This window comes from Blennius ocellaris, assembly GCF_963422515.1.
Source record: "Blennius ocellaris genome assembly, chromosome: 10".
NCBI classification, from domain to species: Eukaryota; Metazoa; Chordata; class Actinopteri; order Blenniiformes; family Blenniidae; genus Blennius; species Blennius ocellaris.
This window is the reverse complement of record NC_137659.1, coordinates 4,782,234-4,796,613: the sequence shown is the minus strand read 5'-3', so window position 1 is coordinate 4,796,613 and position 14,380 is coordinate 4,782,234. Positions and strand designations below refer to the sequence as shown.

Here is a 14,380-nt window from a genome sequence, read left to right as displayed (position 1 = left end):
CAATAATTCTATATTTTTATATTCTGGGCTCTGCTTTGCGTAATATGCTTTCAGTTGCATTATTGTTGCATTATGGGTGTTTTTACAAACTCACCCTGACTTGAGGCTAATGCTAATTTGCTATCTTTAAGTAGCAGTATTACCGATATCTCAGCTCGGGTCTGAGTGTTGTGTTGTGTCCACTACTTATAAGAAAATTGTTTAAAAAAAAAACGTGTTTTCTTTGACATTTTTACAATTTCCTGCACTAAAGGTTCGCAGAAACAAACATGAACTTGTGCATCCATATGGAAGCTGATCATGAGTTTTACCAATGCATCGTAAAGAATCACGTTTTATTGATTGTAATGCACTGATATGTTTGATAACCCTCATCTAAATACTCCTATTTGCACGTGATCTGAGTTGATCATGCTTGCGAACCGAAAGCATTAGCCATTTAGCACACGTCATACAGGATTTCTTATAAATCAGGCTGCAAGAACGAAGAGAGGTTAAAAAAAACAACCAAAAAAACCCTTTAAAACCACAAGTACGTCCAATAGATTCAAGCAGCGCAAGTGATGAAGCTTTGAAAGCCTGAAGGGACTGATAGAAAACGTCTCGTAGGACATAAAGAGGCAGCAGAAGGTGTGAGGGCATGGGAAGAAATAAAAGTGATAATTGAATGTTTGTGTGGTCATACACACAGAGCATAAACTGCTCTTTGCTCTCTCCAACAATGCTTTCACACCTCCCGTTCCCACAAAAAGTGTCCGTTTAGCACATTTCTATACACTGACAACCCTGTAGCTTCTTCTACTCTATTAATTTGTCGTAGCCCGAGAACATTTCGCTTCCATAAGGATCTGTTTTACCCTTGAGAGTCAGCATCCGCCAAACTGAGCTCATATGAATAGTAGCCTATTATTCATCTGCTGGCTCCGGCCGGCGGAGCTTCTGTCTCTGGGCTTTCAGGAGCCACATATTACCGCAAGAGGAGGTTTATTTCATGTCAACAACCTCTAATCTGGCGTTCTTTTTAATTTGTGACAAACTTCGCGACGCGGCCTCTGAATGGAGACCGAGAAGCGGAATAAAGGGAGAGAGACAGAAGGGGAGTGGGAGGTAAATGTAGATGAAGAAGTGGAAGCATTTCAGTGGTGGCAGTCTCTTCAGAAAGCTCGTTCACAACCTATAAATCTTTCAGCTGTAGCCTTTGTGTGCTTGTAAATATATATTTTAAAAAGCAAAAGTACAGATAAATGCAACAAGGAATTGCTGCTACTTGTAGGACCGACTTGGCATATTCTATATTTGGTGTAATAAACCCATGAATTAGATTTCGGGATGTACCTGGACATTATAAAAAATGTCCATTACTAATGTTTGGGTGGACCGACCTTCGGCCGGGTGGTGTTCTCCTCCTTGACGATGGTCCACTCCTCTCCGTCCAGGCTGTGTCCCACCTTGAACCTCTTCATGAAGACGTTCCTGTCACGGTGTTTCCCGCCCTGGATCACCACACCGCTCACCATCTTGTCCTGGCCAAGGTCCACCTGCCAGAGGGTTCATGTTAAAATCACTGGAGGAGCAAAAGACTGAATAAAATCAAAGATAAAAACAAATATTTCCAGGCAATGGATGGGAACATTTTTTTAAACAGACTTTCACCATATTCTAATTTGATTGCTCTTTTTTCTTTTCTTTTTAAACCAATCGCCAGCTGCACCGCTTGTTTTCAAAATTATATTTTAACTTCATTTAAAAAAAAAAAACCCATCCTTATCTTGTATTCATTTTTGTTGGATGTATGTTAATTGGTTGGGTGAAAACACGGATGAAAAGACTGAACCAATCGGGATCTGACTGAACGCCAGACTCGCTGGTACCGACCACTCAGTTCTAAACCCACCTGGAGCCACTCGTTCCTGAAGGGCTGCTTGGTCTGCTGCCCGGTCCAGCCCGATCTCCCCGTCAGCAGGCGGGCGTTCTCCGCCACCCAGCCCCGGTCAGCATAGGAGGAGGCGCTGATCTGAGCATCTGAGATCTGTCCGGACACCATCCCCAACATCCCTGAACACGGGTAGTCTGTAAAGTCCGAGGAAGACGAGAAAGAGAGAGAAAGAGAGAGAAAGAGAGAGAAAGAGAGAGAGCGAGCGAGAGAGAGAGATAGGGGAAAACTTTTGAAAGGCGTACAGAGTGATAAGAAATGCCACTGCCATCATTATCTTGTCACTGCTTTAGTCAGCGGTTTTACATGATGCCTCCTGGGTGCTTCTGCAGTGGAAAGACTGAAAAGTTAAAATACCAAAGACTGAGTTGAATAGAGGGAAGAATGATGAAGTTTCTCTGCGTGCAGGTTCCCAGCTACTGCTTCTTGGTCTGCTTGGGCAGAGTTTTTCATTGAGACGGCAGGCTGTTCTGAACTTCCACTGGTCTATTTCACCGTCCTCTGTTTTTATGTAATACATCTAAGAGTTTTAAATCAGAGCTGCCATCTGATTCAGGATTCTTCTTTCTGATGATTGCTCTTTCTGATGCTGGTTGCAAGTTATCACTCACCGTTAAGCTATAAAGTGGGATTGTGATGACATCGCACTGGTGAGGAAAGGTGGCATATAAAAGCAACCGGCATCACAGGAGTATGAGACGGTAAATGCTAATTTACTTTCTTCAGACTTTTGGTTGTGTTTGAAGACTTTGGCCTCAACATTTGGACTGTTTTGGCTTAGAGGCCATGGGACGGCAGTCTGACTGTGAAATTTACTCAATGTTATGTAGGAAACCTACCCGAGAACCTCAACCTGGAGAAAACTGACAAAAAGATGAATGGATCGATGGATATGGATTATGTTTACTAGTAGTTTACGAGTAATGCTTCTTTTCACACTGCTGCAGTGACTATTTGTCTTACTACAAGGTGGAATATGAACATAAAACTCATTTAGAATTAAAACGGCTTCCTATGGTCTCTAAATTGAGCTTCTGCATGAGAAACTTGCAAAAGGTTGATGAAATGCTTATTAACATGCTCAAGATGAATATTATGAAGCATTTCCAGTTCACTGTTCTCGTGGAGCCATTGAGCCGATTTTCAGCCCTCCAAAAATCACAAATTCTTCCCTGATCTTTTCAAGTCCAGAATCCAGTGACATGAACACTGTAAAGTGGCATGTGGTACAATGAGGGAGGACGTTTGTCACAAAGGAAATCATTTTTTGTTCATCTTGCATGAGGCAAACAGTAGAAAGTTCATCGTATAAACCAACAAACCAGGAGAAAAGCATTCGCCAACATGTTGACAGTCGAACCTGCAGCAGTTTGAAATACTGACTGTATTACAATGTATCAGAAATAATAATAATAATAAAAAAAAAAAGCTGATCTGGACTTAACCTTCCCCCGAACACGCAGATTGCTTCTGGCTCCGAATGCGTTTCACTCCAGCCAGCGCTGAAGTCAAATCAAGTTAATTTTTTTTATCTCGGGAGCCAAAATGACAAATTTGCCTCGAGGGGTTTTTCATTCTGCACTTCATACTAAACCTTCTGTTCTTTAACCCTGAATCTGAATGAGAAAAGTTTGACAGCATGAATCTACAATTCTTTTTTTCTCTCTCTCTCTCTGCTGCCTGTCCTTCTGGTGTCGTCGGAGGTCAAGAAGCTGCTCGTATCCCGAGTCCTTGGAACATTCAAAGTCCTGCCTCGTGGGCATTTCAACACTGACAGATAAGAACCATGTGACCTCCAGACTACAATACAATCTGTTGAACACTCCGGCCAATCTGCCTTTCTCGAACGTTGCTATTTCAAGTCTATCAGAAAATATTCTGGTATGACGATGAGATAATTTAGGGGCTTCAGCTCCCTTGGAAAAAGAAAAACCCAATGAAAGGACTAAAATGTTTGGATTCAAAGCCGAAGATAAATCCATTTACGAGCAGGATCTAATATCCGGCCTGAAAACAGTCACAGTCTCTGGGATATATTTGCATCGACAAATGCTTGCACGGTTATATCTGGCGTTTACCAACAGCTCTCGGGGACGTGGATTCTTCCACACGGTGAAGCTGCTCGGTGTTCCTTATGGAAACCTCCTACAGAGCCGCCTGTGTGTGTGTTCTCTCGTTTCTCAGCTTACCAGTACCAAATGTCCTCCCGGGGGAGAGAGGAAAAGTGGGTTCAATTTGAAAAGGACGGCTCATCTATCACGCACTTCAGATTAAATCCCCAAATTCAGCCTAAAATTGTGGATGGAGTTCACGATGATGAATTTCAGGCTGATTGACGGCTCAGTTTCCTGTGTGACACTCGTTCAACTATATATGCACTCTTTCCCAGCCGCCTCACTCTATCTCTTGAATCACCTGTCCAGGCACTTTACAGCCGCTTCTGTTTATGAGTAAGAGCCTAATATTCACTTCAGGGAGCTCTCCTACTGAGAGTTGCTTGTAGCACATCAAGGACTGAGGTTTACATAATGTTAGAGGATGAGTAATGAGGCGGCGTGATTTTCCTCCGCTCCGCTGTAATGAATAACGGTGTCCTTCTGTGGGAGTTTGCACTCTTGCTTCGGTAGAAGTGATTATTCTAAATCAACAGGGAGCTGCGGGGGGTTTTCACCCCGGCAGCCAAAAAGATGTTGGTTTAATTCATGATAATCAAAAGTAAGAACATGTTGAAGGTCCACAAAAGATGTGGAAAAAACACCCCCCCCAAAAAAACAGGTAAAGTGTCTCATATAATCCTCAAAAGTCTGTTCCTTCTGTTTATAAAGCGTTTCAACTCTGTGGTGGTTAAAAATGGTTTAAAAATGATATTTATCTTTTTTTCCAACTGTTATTCTTTTTTTTTTATGTGAAAAAGGATTACCGTTTCCTAAACTGCACTCCAGTTGTCACATGCTCGGTGTAATACATTACCGAATAGATGTAAAAGAGAAATTAAACAAGCAGAATGCCAGGACTGCACATGCAGATAAGAAAAGAAATTAGATTACTTGAAGTCCCGGCGGGGGCAGTGTAAGTTAATTAAGAAGGAAATATATGAATGCAAAATGCGAGAAAACACGAATTTGTGCAGCGGATGGAGGACGTGCACGGCAAATTGCAACAAATAAATTGACGCGCTTGGAGTTTGAGCGCGGCCTCCCGTTGGTGTGTCAACGTTACCTGACGTTCTGCAGCCGTAGATCTCGAAGCGCATGCAGATCCCCTGCTCCCAGGTCATGGGGCGGATGCGGATGTAGCGGGCCAGAGTCTGTTTGGGAAGGACGGCGCGGACTTCCTCCGTCGGGTTGTGGTTCCCCTGAAAGATCTGCGATTTAAAAATAAGTAAATAGATAAATAAATGAAATAAAGCTTCTGTTTTAATTTCCAATATTAAAACTGGCACATCAGTGGAATCTGTTAATAACTGCTGTTGCTACAAGTGCTACTACAGCAACTAACACCACCGTGACTGCCAATACTTTTACCACTGCTGAAACATTTAAACAAAAAAATATCAACTAAAACATTCTTACTATTTCCATTGTTTCCCCCCCCCCGCTATTTTCAATGCGACACCTTTAGCTGCTGTTACAATTTGTAAATTGCCTGAAATGCATATATTGTGCCTTGCTTGAAAAGTAAAAAATAGAACCAATGGCCCTGTCGCTCAGCAGAATTCTTACGTTAAAGTTGATATGTATGGGACTTGAAATTACACTATCAGAGTTTTCACCTGATCATGATGCACTATATATGCGTGTTTTCCAAATCATAATGTTGGTTTAATTGTGTAATATGCTCGTACGTTTGGATCAAGCTGTGATCTTAATGACATGAAAGACAAAATTGCATCTAAAAATCACACTCAGTAATCAGCTGACTCCACTCTTCAACTTTAAACAACGTCTGACTTGCATTCGGTAGCTCGACGTGATATGTTTGCACGTGTAAAGGTGTCCATCAGCGTGTTGCTGTACATGAATCTCTAAGAGTTGGCAGCTCATCTCCGTGGCGAGTGGAGACAAAGCGTGACTCGCTCTTCAAAGCAATTAATTCTGCTCCTGCCGAAAGAAGTTGAAGAAGACCTTCAGCTCGGGCTTTTATCACGGATCAGATTAGGCGCGCGGCCAAAACCCCGTCGGCCTGGGAAAACATTGATTCAGCCGTCTGCTGCATTGATTAGGCCGTCCTTCATTACTCGTCGATGCACGGCGGCGGCGGCGGCATAAGCGGCCGGTCATTACCTTCTGCTTGGAGCCCTCCTTCACGGTGACCCAGTCTTCACCGTTGGAGCTCAGGTCCACCTTGTAGGAGCGGACGAAGTAATGCTTCCTGGTTTCTTTTGAGATGGCGCCCTGCGTCCCGATGGCGGTGACGAATCGGAGAAAGCCCAGGTCCACCTGGAAACAATTCCACAAGACAGGTCATTGGAAAATCCCCTAAATCCAGACTCTATGTTTACAACAGTAAGAGCAAAGACTTAGAGTATGTTTTATCCAATTACAATTTATTGTTAAATTACAGTTTTTTGTTTTTTTTACTTATTTATAGGTTGTTATGAATTTTTTTGGGACTAAACTGTACAAGTGTTTTTGTCAAACAGAGCTTTTAAAGCTGCGTTATAATCAGGCCAAGTTGCTATGACAGTTCAAGGAAAAATTGTTGTTGCGTTTTCCTTTAATGAAAGTTTTGCATTTACACTACAACGTTTTGAGAACGAAAAAAAGAGGCACTTTTCATGTTGGGCCACTAGTGGGTGCTGTTTTCAAAAAGTTACAGCTTGGGAAAAGTTGTGTTCTCAGTTGCTCCTCAAAACGCAGTGAAAGTTTTGCATTTTCACTTTTGTGTGAACGAGGTCTTAGCACTTGTTCTGAAATAGTGCAAACGTATCTCTGTACATGGTTGAGCTCCACTACTACAATTAGCAATGAGGTCTGGGCTTTGAGGCCTTCCCGGGTGGAGTTTGCATGTCCCCCCCCCATAAAGATGAATTTGAAGCTAATTCAAACATGATTTCTCAGTCAAAGACGTGGGAAAAGCAACAGAATTGGTTTGGAGAAGATTGCAAGACTTAAAAACTGGTACAATACAGAAACTGCTTGCAGATAAAATCTGAGTTGTTTTTTTTTTTTTTTTTTGCCCTGATCCTCAGTGGATCAGTCTCCACATGTGTGCGCCTGTACGAGTAAACCCTCGGTCCATCAGACCCCCTGAGTTGAGCAAAGTGGATGAACACTGAAAGTAAAACATTAAACGCAATTGTGGATTACAGTGGAGCAGAAATGGCAACCTGCAGCTGAGACAGAAACAAGTTTACTCAGAATTAAAGCGGTGGATTTTGAGATTTGGGGAGTCCACAGGGAGACAACAGATGCCTTCCCTTCTTCCAACAATTACTGTCAGGGAGCACTTAAGCAAGAGAATAAAAGCAAGGCAGATCCAAAACTTCCTCCTCTTTGAGGCCTGATGTAACCCCGACAAGCAGTGTTTGCTTTAATCACATCTTAAAGCTTCAAAATGAATTTACGATCTCGGGGAAAATATATAGGCTTTGAAGATTTCAAGTACGAAATGGAATTTGTAAGTTTAATTGTGTTGCTTTGCGATGATTCGTCAAGACGTCTGGACACTTTTGTTCATACAAGGAGCATGCACACCGTTTCAAGACAAAATGCATTGTTTTTGAAAGTGATGTCCGTCTACATGGAAATGTAAGAAATGCGATGTAGTTAGCGTGCACGGCCACTAGTGAGTGCTGTTGGTTGTTGTTGTTGTCTCTTGTAGAGATAAAGGAAGAAAAAAAAAGTGTGGATTGCTATTATAGGTACAATAGAAAACTACCAGCAATCTAACCCTAACCCCTAGCAGTTTTTCAGAAAAGTTGGATTTTACTTCCCCTCATACAGCGAGAACATGCAAACGCCACATAGGCCTCCAGCACGGACAGAGTTTGAACCAACTTCCTGGACTATTCTGCTCCGATTGCCTGCGGATGCAGCCTGATCCTTCTGATTCATCCTTGATTACGTGGAGATCAGGCCTCTGTGGGGGCCAATGCCGCCACTTCCAGGACCCCCCTCGTACTTCCTAATAAACACTGGCTGTATATTCCAAGTTTGTTTTTCCCCTGCTGCAGAATAAATTTAGAGCCAATCAGACGCCTTCCTGCCGGCAATACATGATGGATAAGTAGCTTTATATTACACCAGACTCAAACTTTTGCACAGTGCTGTGGATGAAAAATGTAACCCGGTCCAGTCCTGCGTTCCACATGAAGCATATGGAAAACAAGGGCTCAGTTCTCATTAATTATACAGTGATCCGTACTTGAGTTGACAGTGAAAAATAAGCACCGGACACCGGAGATATAGGAGTCTCCAACAAAGACCATTACCGGAATATTATGCAGTCAGTATATAATCCACGAGTAAACTGCTGACAAGTGCTGCGAGTAATGAATACCATCCTCAATCACTTTCCTCAAGTACTCACTTAAACCTGCTCAGGCAGCAAGAATCCCTCAAGATTTCCCTTCCATCCCAAAAAAAAGAGATAACATTCTAAATTCAAGAAGGGATCGTTTAACTTTATATTCATCTGTAATCTGCACATTCCAACAAAATGATCTTTTTTTTTTTTTTTTTCCACAGAGGGACGACATGTGACTCAAGCCATGTGCTTTAATTGAGAAGGGTTGAGTCAGGGATTCACTGCTGAGCCTCAGGCTGCTGATCCAACAAGGATGACCAGAGCGCTTTATACTGAGGCGAGTGCGTGTGTGTGTGCGTGTGTGTGATCAAACTCATGTAGGCCACATCAAGACTGCGTGTGTGTGACTGTGTGAGAACCCGCTCAGGATTTTACAGTTGTCCACCCACATCACTAATGACTAGTGTGTGACTTGTACCACGTGTCTGTGTGTGTGTGTGTGTGTGTGTGTGTGTGTGTGTGTGTGTGTGTGCGTGTGGTTGCAACACTTGACTTACTCAATTTAACTGTGAGCAAACATGGACTAAATATATAACCAACGGGGAGGAATTTGGGAAATGGGATGATGAATCGGACACTTAATGTACCACAGAAAGAATGTCGGAAGTTCTAAAAATGGATAAAATAGGTGAAACTACTTGAAAAATAGTCATACAAGGGGAAAAAACAAGCTGAAATGGTTTAATTGTTTAATGGTATTAAAAATAGTCAAAAAAAGGAGAAAAAAACCCCAAATGCAACTAAAGCTAAATCTATTAGGAAATGCACAAATTAAAATGCATAAATTACCAAGATACATAAAATACCAAAATAGGGAAAATCCATGAAAAAAAAAGAAAAAATTACTCAAATTGACCACAAAAAAGGCAAAACTAAAAAGAAAATATAATAAAATTTAAGATGTGAAGCACCATGGATGCAAGGCTTTTGGTATGTTAAGCTTTTTTTTTTTTTTATTATTATTTTATTTGAATTTTTTAATGTTTCTTTAATTCAGATAATTAACATACTTTGTGGCTCCATAGAAATGTTATTTGCTGGGAAATCACAAAAAACATCTCTTTTGGTCATGAAGGTTGCAGATCTCTGGACGAGACAGAAGAAGCAAGGTGAAGTCATCAACAAGCTAATCTCGATATTACTTATATCTGATTATACAATTACAGACTAATGCTAACTGAAAAAACATTTGTATTTTAACCAAGAAAAAGTAATACCTACAAACACTTTCTTGAGCAATCAAAAACATTTAGACATACTTTAACAGTAAACACCTAACTTCAGATGGACGCTCCACATTTACAAGGATTTTAAGTGTACTTTTTGTTTTTTTTAATGACCTTCACAGAAACGCGGTTAAAATAAGCAGCACTTGTCTGGGTTAGTCTGATTGAATGACTAGACTTGAACTTATTGTTAAATTAAGTTACAATTTCACCGAGTTGGTAAACACTCCAGTCTCATGATCCAAATCCAGCTGCAAATAGTTTCACTTTCTGACGCCCCAGAATTCATTGACGTAACGCTATCAATGCTTTTCTCTTCAAACGATGATCATACTTTCTTTCTTTTTTCTTTTTTTTTTATAACCAGCAGTGTTATTTAAAATAACTTCAAGTGAAACCTCAATGATGACATTATCTAAATCTCTCCGCAACACTTTTCCACCAGATATTTCATGAAATTATGATCTGAGGGATGTGAAACAGATAAAAAAAAAAAAAAAAAGAAGAAGAAGACTTGAATGGCCGAGGCGGTTTTATCTTACAGCGGCGTCCAGAAACAAGTCTGTTCAAAGCGCCGGGGAAAAAAAAGAAACTGATAGGATGAAGATTAATAAAGTGATAGTTATCATCAAAGGGAGAGAAGCGGCGATAACGGCGAGCCTCACTGTGATTTTTTTTTTTTTTTTTTCAATATTGTCTACAAACACACGCTTATCTGAAATTAAGAAACACTTCAGCAGCATGGCATGGAGCTACACAATTTATCGAGTCTCTCCGTTTCTTAAACCTAAAAGTTTTACCCAGAGGTAAGTGACCCGATCTGGAGAACGACAAGTCGATCTGGGTTATTTCCACGTCGTGGAGTAAATTTGTCGGGCTGCACGACACATCTAGAACGTATAGGTAAAATATGTCAACATTCACATTGTGTATGTCGCAAAGGATAGAACAGAAAACATTGAAAAATTAGACTATTCTGTATTTCGGTATTGTTCGGTATTTTGCATCATTAAAGTTGGCTTTAAATCTCCCAGATCCCGGTAATCAGCCGTCTCTTCCGGTGTCCCCCAGGGCTCTGTCCTCGGCCTTGTCCTCTTCACCATTCACCTCCTCCCCCCCTTGGCCATATCTTTCGGGGATTAAATATTCAATTTCACTCTTGTGCAGACGACACCCAAGCTCTACTTTTCGATTGCCATCCTAAAATAACACGTCACACAGCTTCACTAACCAGCTTGTTGAGTGGATACCATCAGCTCAAACACATCCGGGGCTCGAGTATGTGGGACGCATGTGATATACGGTGTGTAATTATATTAGCGCTGTGATATGGGAAGGTTCGACTTCTCCCAACGCTGCTGTTTGAGGGAGGGAGCAGGAAATGTGTGGGCTGTGAGACTGACAGGGAGACCCCCGGGACAAGACGTATGGTGGGATTACAGCGCCACTGTCATCTGCATTCCCACGAGACGATTCCCCGCTCCTGCATGTGACAGAGTACATGCTTGTGTTTTGTTGTGAAGAAAGCTTTGCTGTTCATTACAGGATCAAGAAGTGGGTTAATGAACCGAGAGAACGGAAGAAGAGGGGGGGGGGGGGGGGGGGGGGGGGGGAGAGAGAGAAGCGATGCCCTTCAATGAAATCCAGTATCATTAATTTAAAGTTGAATTTATAAGAAAGTTACCTTAGAAAGCTGATGCCTCTTTTTTTGTATATCACTGCCATCGATTTCTCTCATTACAAATAGATGTAAGAAAGGAAGTAAATTAATTTCTTGTTGGTACAAATGTTGATGTCTCCTCCAGTTTCGAGGATGTTATATTCGGAACATTACGTTTTCACTTGTTTTAGTCAATTGTGCTTTTTTCCGGACAAAACAATCTGTGATGCTGAAATGACGAGAAACAGGATCAATTCGTCGTATGTATATTGCAAATGGTGGCATGGAGATAATGATAATTTTTCTATTATTTAGATTTCTTCTCAATTAACAGAATGAAAAAATATCCTGCATGGAAAATGCATGTAGCAACCAATAATGAAATACTTTTGATCATCACAGATGCAATAAAGTTGAAAATATAATAACTTGTCTGTGCTTTAATGGAATATTTGAGACAAATATCATTAATGAAGCTATAAAAAAAGGACAGCATTTCTTGGAAATAAAACATTGTTTTGCAATTTTTGCATCAAAAATGAACTAGATAGCTGTTATATTCCAACACGAAGGATACACACTGCACATTTTCTTTATTCTCTATATATAATGGCATTATTCATCAAATATGTGTGTTGAAAAGCACCAAACATGATCCATTGTGTCATTTCTGCAGTAAAATCTGCAGCTCCAGGCAACATTGCTTGTCGGGGGAAAAAAAAACAAAACCTCATTCTGGGAACTTTTTAAAGGTGAATTAGTCTGCACAAAGCTCAAAATAAACGTTACATAAAAGTAAATCTTCTACACTGGATTCCCTCTTCATTCTGGAAATTAAAGTGTTACGTAACCCCCGGCTTGTTTTCCTCGCCTTCCAAAAAAAAAAGAAAAGTAAAAAAAAAAGAAAAAAACTTTTTCCCTCAATCCCTGTGTTGAAATGAGAAAACAGTTTTCCCCGAAACGAAGCCCAGGAGTTTCCTTGCTCGGAGGAGGAAAGGTGTCGACGTTTAACTGCGAGCCGTTTTTCGGGCCGAGCGTTCGGTCACGGCTCCGTTCTCCACGACTCCTGCATCAAACCGACTGATGGTAATTGCTCCTCCATCTTCTAATTACTCAACGCTTGGCAGCGTCGGCCATTTCTGCCACGGAAAACAGTCACACTTAGAGCTTTTTAATGAGGGGAACAAAGCGCAGGAAGGGGACATAACTCAGTCGAAGTGTGGCTAAATGAGATTGAACAGAAAAACACAGCCACTTCCTGCCAAAACAGGACACTGCATCAGCCGCGACAGTGAAAGAAAGAGCCTCAATTACTCCCGTCTCATTGGAGGTTTTAGTGTTTATTTAAGAAGGAGGAATACTGAAGAGAAGCAGTGGATTTAATGTGAAAGTATAACGGTTTGGGTTTTTTTTCTTTTCTTTCTCTAAAGCAACACAATGTTTGGAAAAAAACTTAAACCACTCGTCAAAATAACCAGAAATCACTTTTAAAAAATGTCTCAGAGGTTTTAATTAATAGAAAAGACTTTTTTTTTTTTACATTCTTTCTTATACGAAAGGAGTTTTATTGGATTTTAATAGAAACCTAAAGCAGTGTGAAATGAGTGGAATAATTACGTAAATGCAATTCAAATGCTAATTATGATCGATGCCGACTTTATGGTCACTCATTTAAAGCCTATGGAAACATTTTCTCATATAAACATTTAGTTCAAGGTCGAATAAATCCAATAATCAAGACTTTTTTTAATGCTACCTCTGGATTTCTCCTCGAAATGATCAAAATACAAACAATGATGGTTAAAAAAACAAAAACAAGATTGTGTTAATTTTAAATCACTTTCAAAAGAAATTGAAACAAAAAATCCCCAAAAATTATGGTCCATCATATGAAAGCTATAGGGAATTTTCTATTGGTTTTAAAACATTCAACTCATCCAATTAACCTCTGAATCTTTCATTAAAAGTCAGCATAATTAAACAATTGCAATAAAGTAAAATTCACAATACTGGCTTAGAGGTTTCATTTAAGCCTGGATTCACCAGAAAACAAGGATAAAATTGTTTAAATTGATTGAATACAGTGTTCCTGTCATCAGTCAAGTACAACTTAATGCATTATTTGATATATATATATATATATATATATATGCATATACATTATTTTGAGACACTTTCTTCAACAGCATGAAGCTTTTTTTCACTTTCTTGCATTTCTGAGTTTTTTAAAAACCTGACTTGTGTTTAAATTGTATTTTCCGGGGTTTTTAGCAGGCCAACTGCGACGTTTCCCCAGAGACCCGCTCTGGACCGATCGACCCTCTGACGTTCCCTTGGAGCAGCTTTTGTCTTCCAGTTTCCCTCCTCGGCCCGGCTTGGACAACACAAGACGCCTTAAATGAGTTCACCAGATGGAGCCGGCTGAGCTCTTCCTGGTGGCGTCAAAGAGGTCTTGAAGACAAACGGCAGGGCGTCTATAAATACCTGAAGCCCGGGGAAGGAAGCCCTTCCTGGCCTTACATCACGCTTCTCAATAACAAGTCATTTTACTACAACTTGTAAACATGCACTGAGCAGACATTTTCTTTCTTTAGACACGTTTTATAGACAAGTTTCAGGATCAGGATGGATCTTCTTTCTTTCTTTTTTTTTTATTTGACAACTTTTAAAGTCAGTAATTTACAAGAAGTCCTCAATTAATCCACGGAACAGGTCCAGTTCTGCAAATTCAATTAAAAAGAGGCCAAACTTCTCTAATAAGGCCTTGTTTATATGATAGTATAAGTGAAAACAAAATTATGTCATTGCGTTCTGGGTGTCTGTTTACACATTATTGGTGCTCGGAGACACTGAGAATGCAACTTTTTTGAAAAACGACACCCAAGGTGGATGTTTTTTGAAAACACCCCCAACACCAAAAAATACTGTTTGTGCCAGTAACCAACTAGCGTCAGTAGCTTCTGGAGCATGTCGTCTGCCATTGTTGCTGTTGGTTAAGTGATGCTTCGGAGAGGGTCGTGGAGTTGCTTTCCG

At 40.6% G+C, this 14,380-nt stretch overlaps 1 protein-coding gene across 1 annotated transcript in view; it reads right to left on the bottom strand.

The window, feature by feature from the left end:
* The window catches only part of LOC308135954 (neuropilin-1a-like), a gene marked incomplete at its 3' end in the record, with an annotated part of 83,763 nt that overhangs the window by 15,318 nt on the left and 54,065 nt on the right, over positions 1-14,380 (bottom strand). Inside the window, exons 7-10 of the mRNA XM_080504129.1 lie at positions 6,217-6,372; positions 5,153-5,297; positions 1,895-2,070; positions 1,383-1,538 (exon numbers count right to left, since the gene is read on the bottom strand). Coding sequence (XP_080360255.1) covers positions 1,383-1,538; positions 1,895-2,070; positions 5,153-5,297; positions 6,217-6,372 — 633 coding nt within the window. The remainder of the gene's footprint in view (positions 1-1,382; positions 1,539-1,894; positions 2,071-5,152; positions 5,298-6,216; positions 6,373-14,380) is intronic.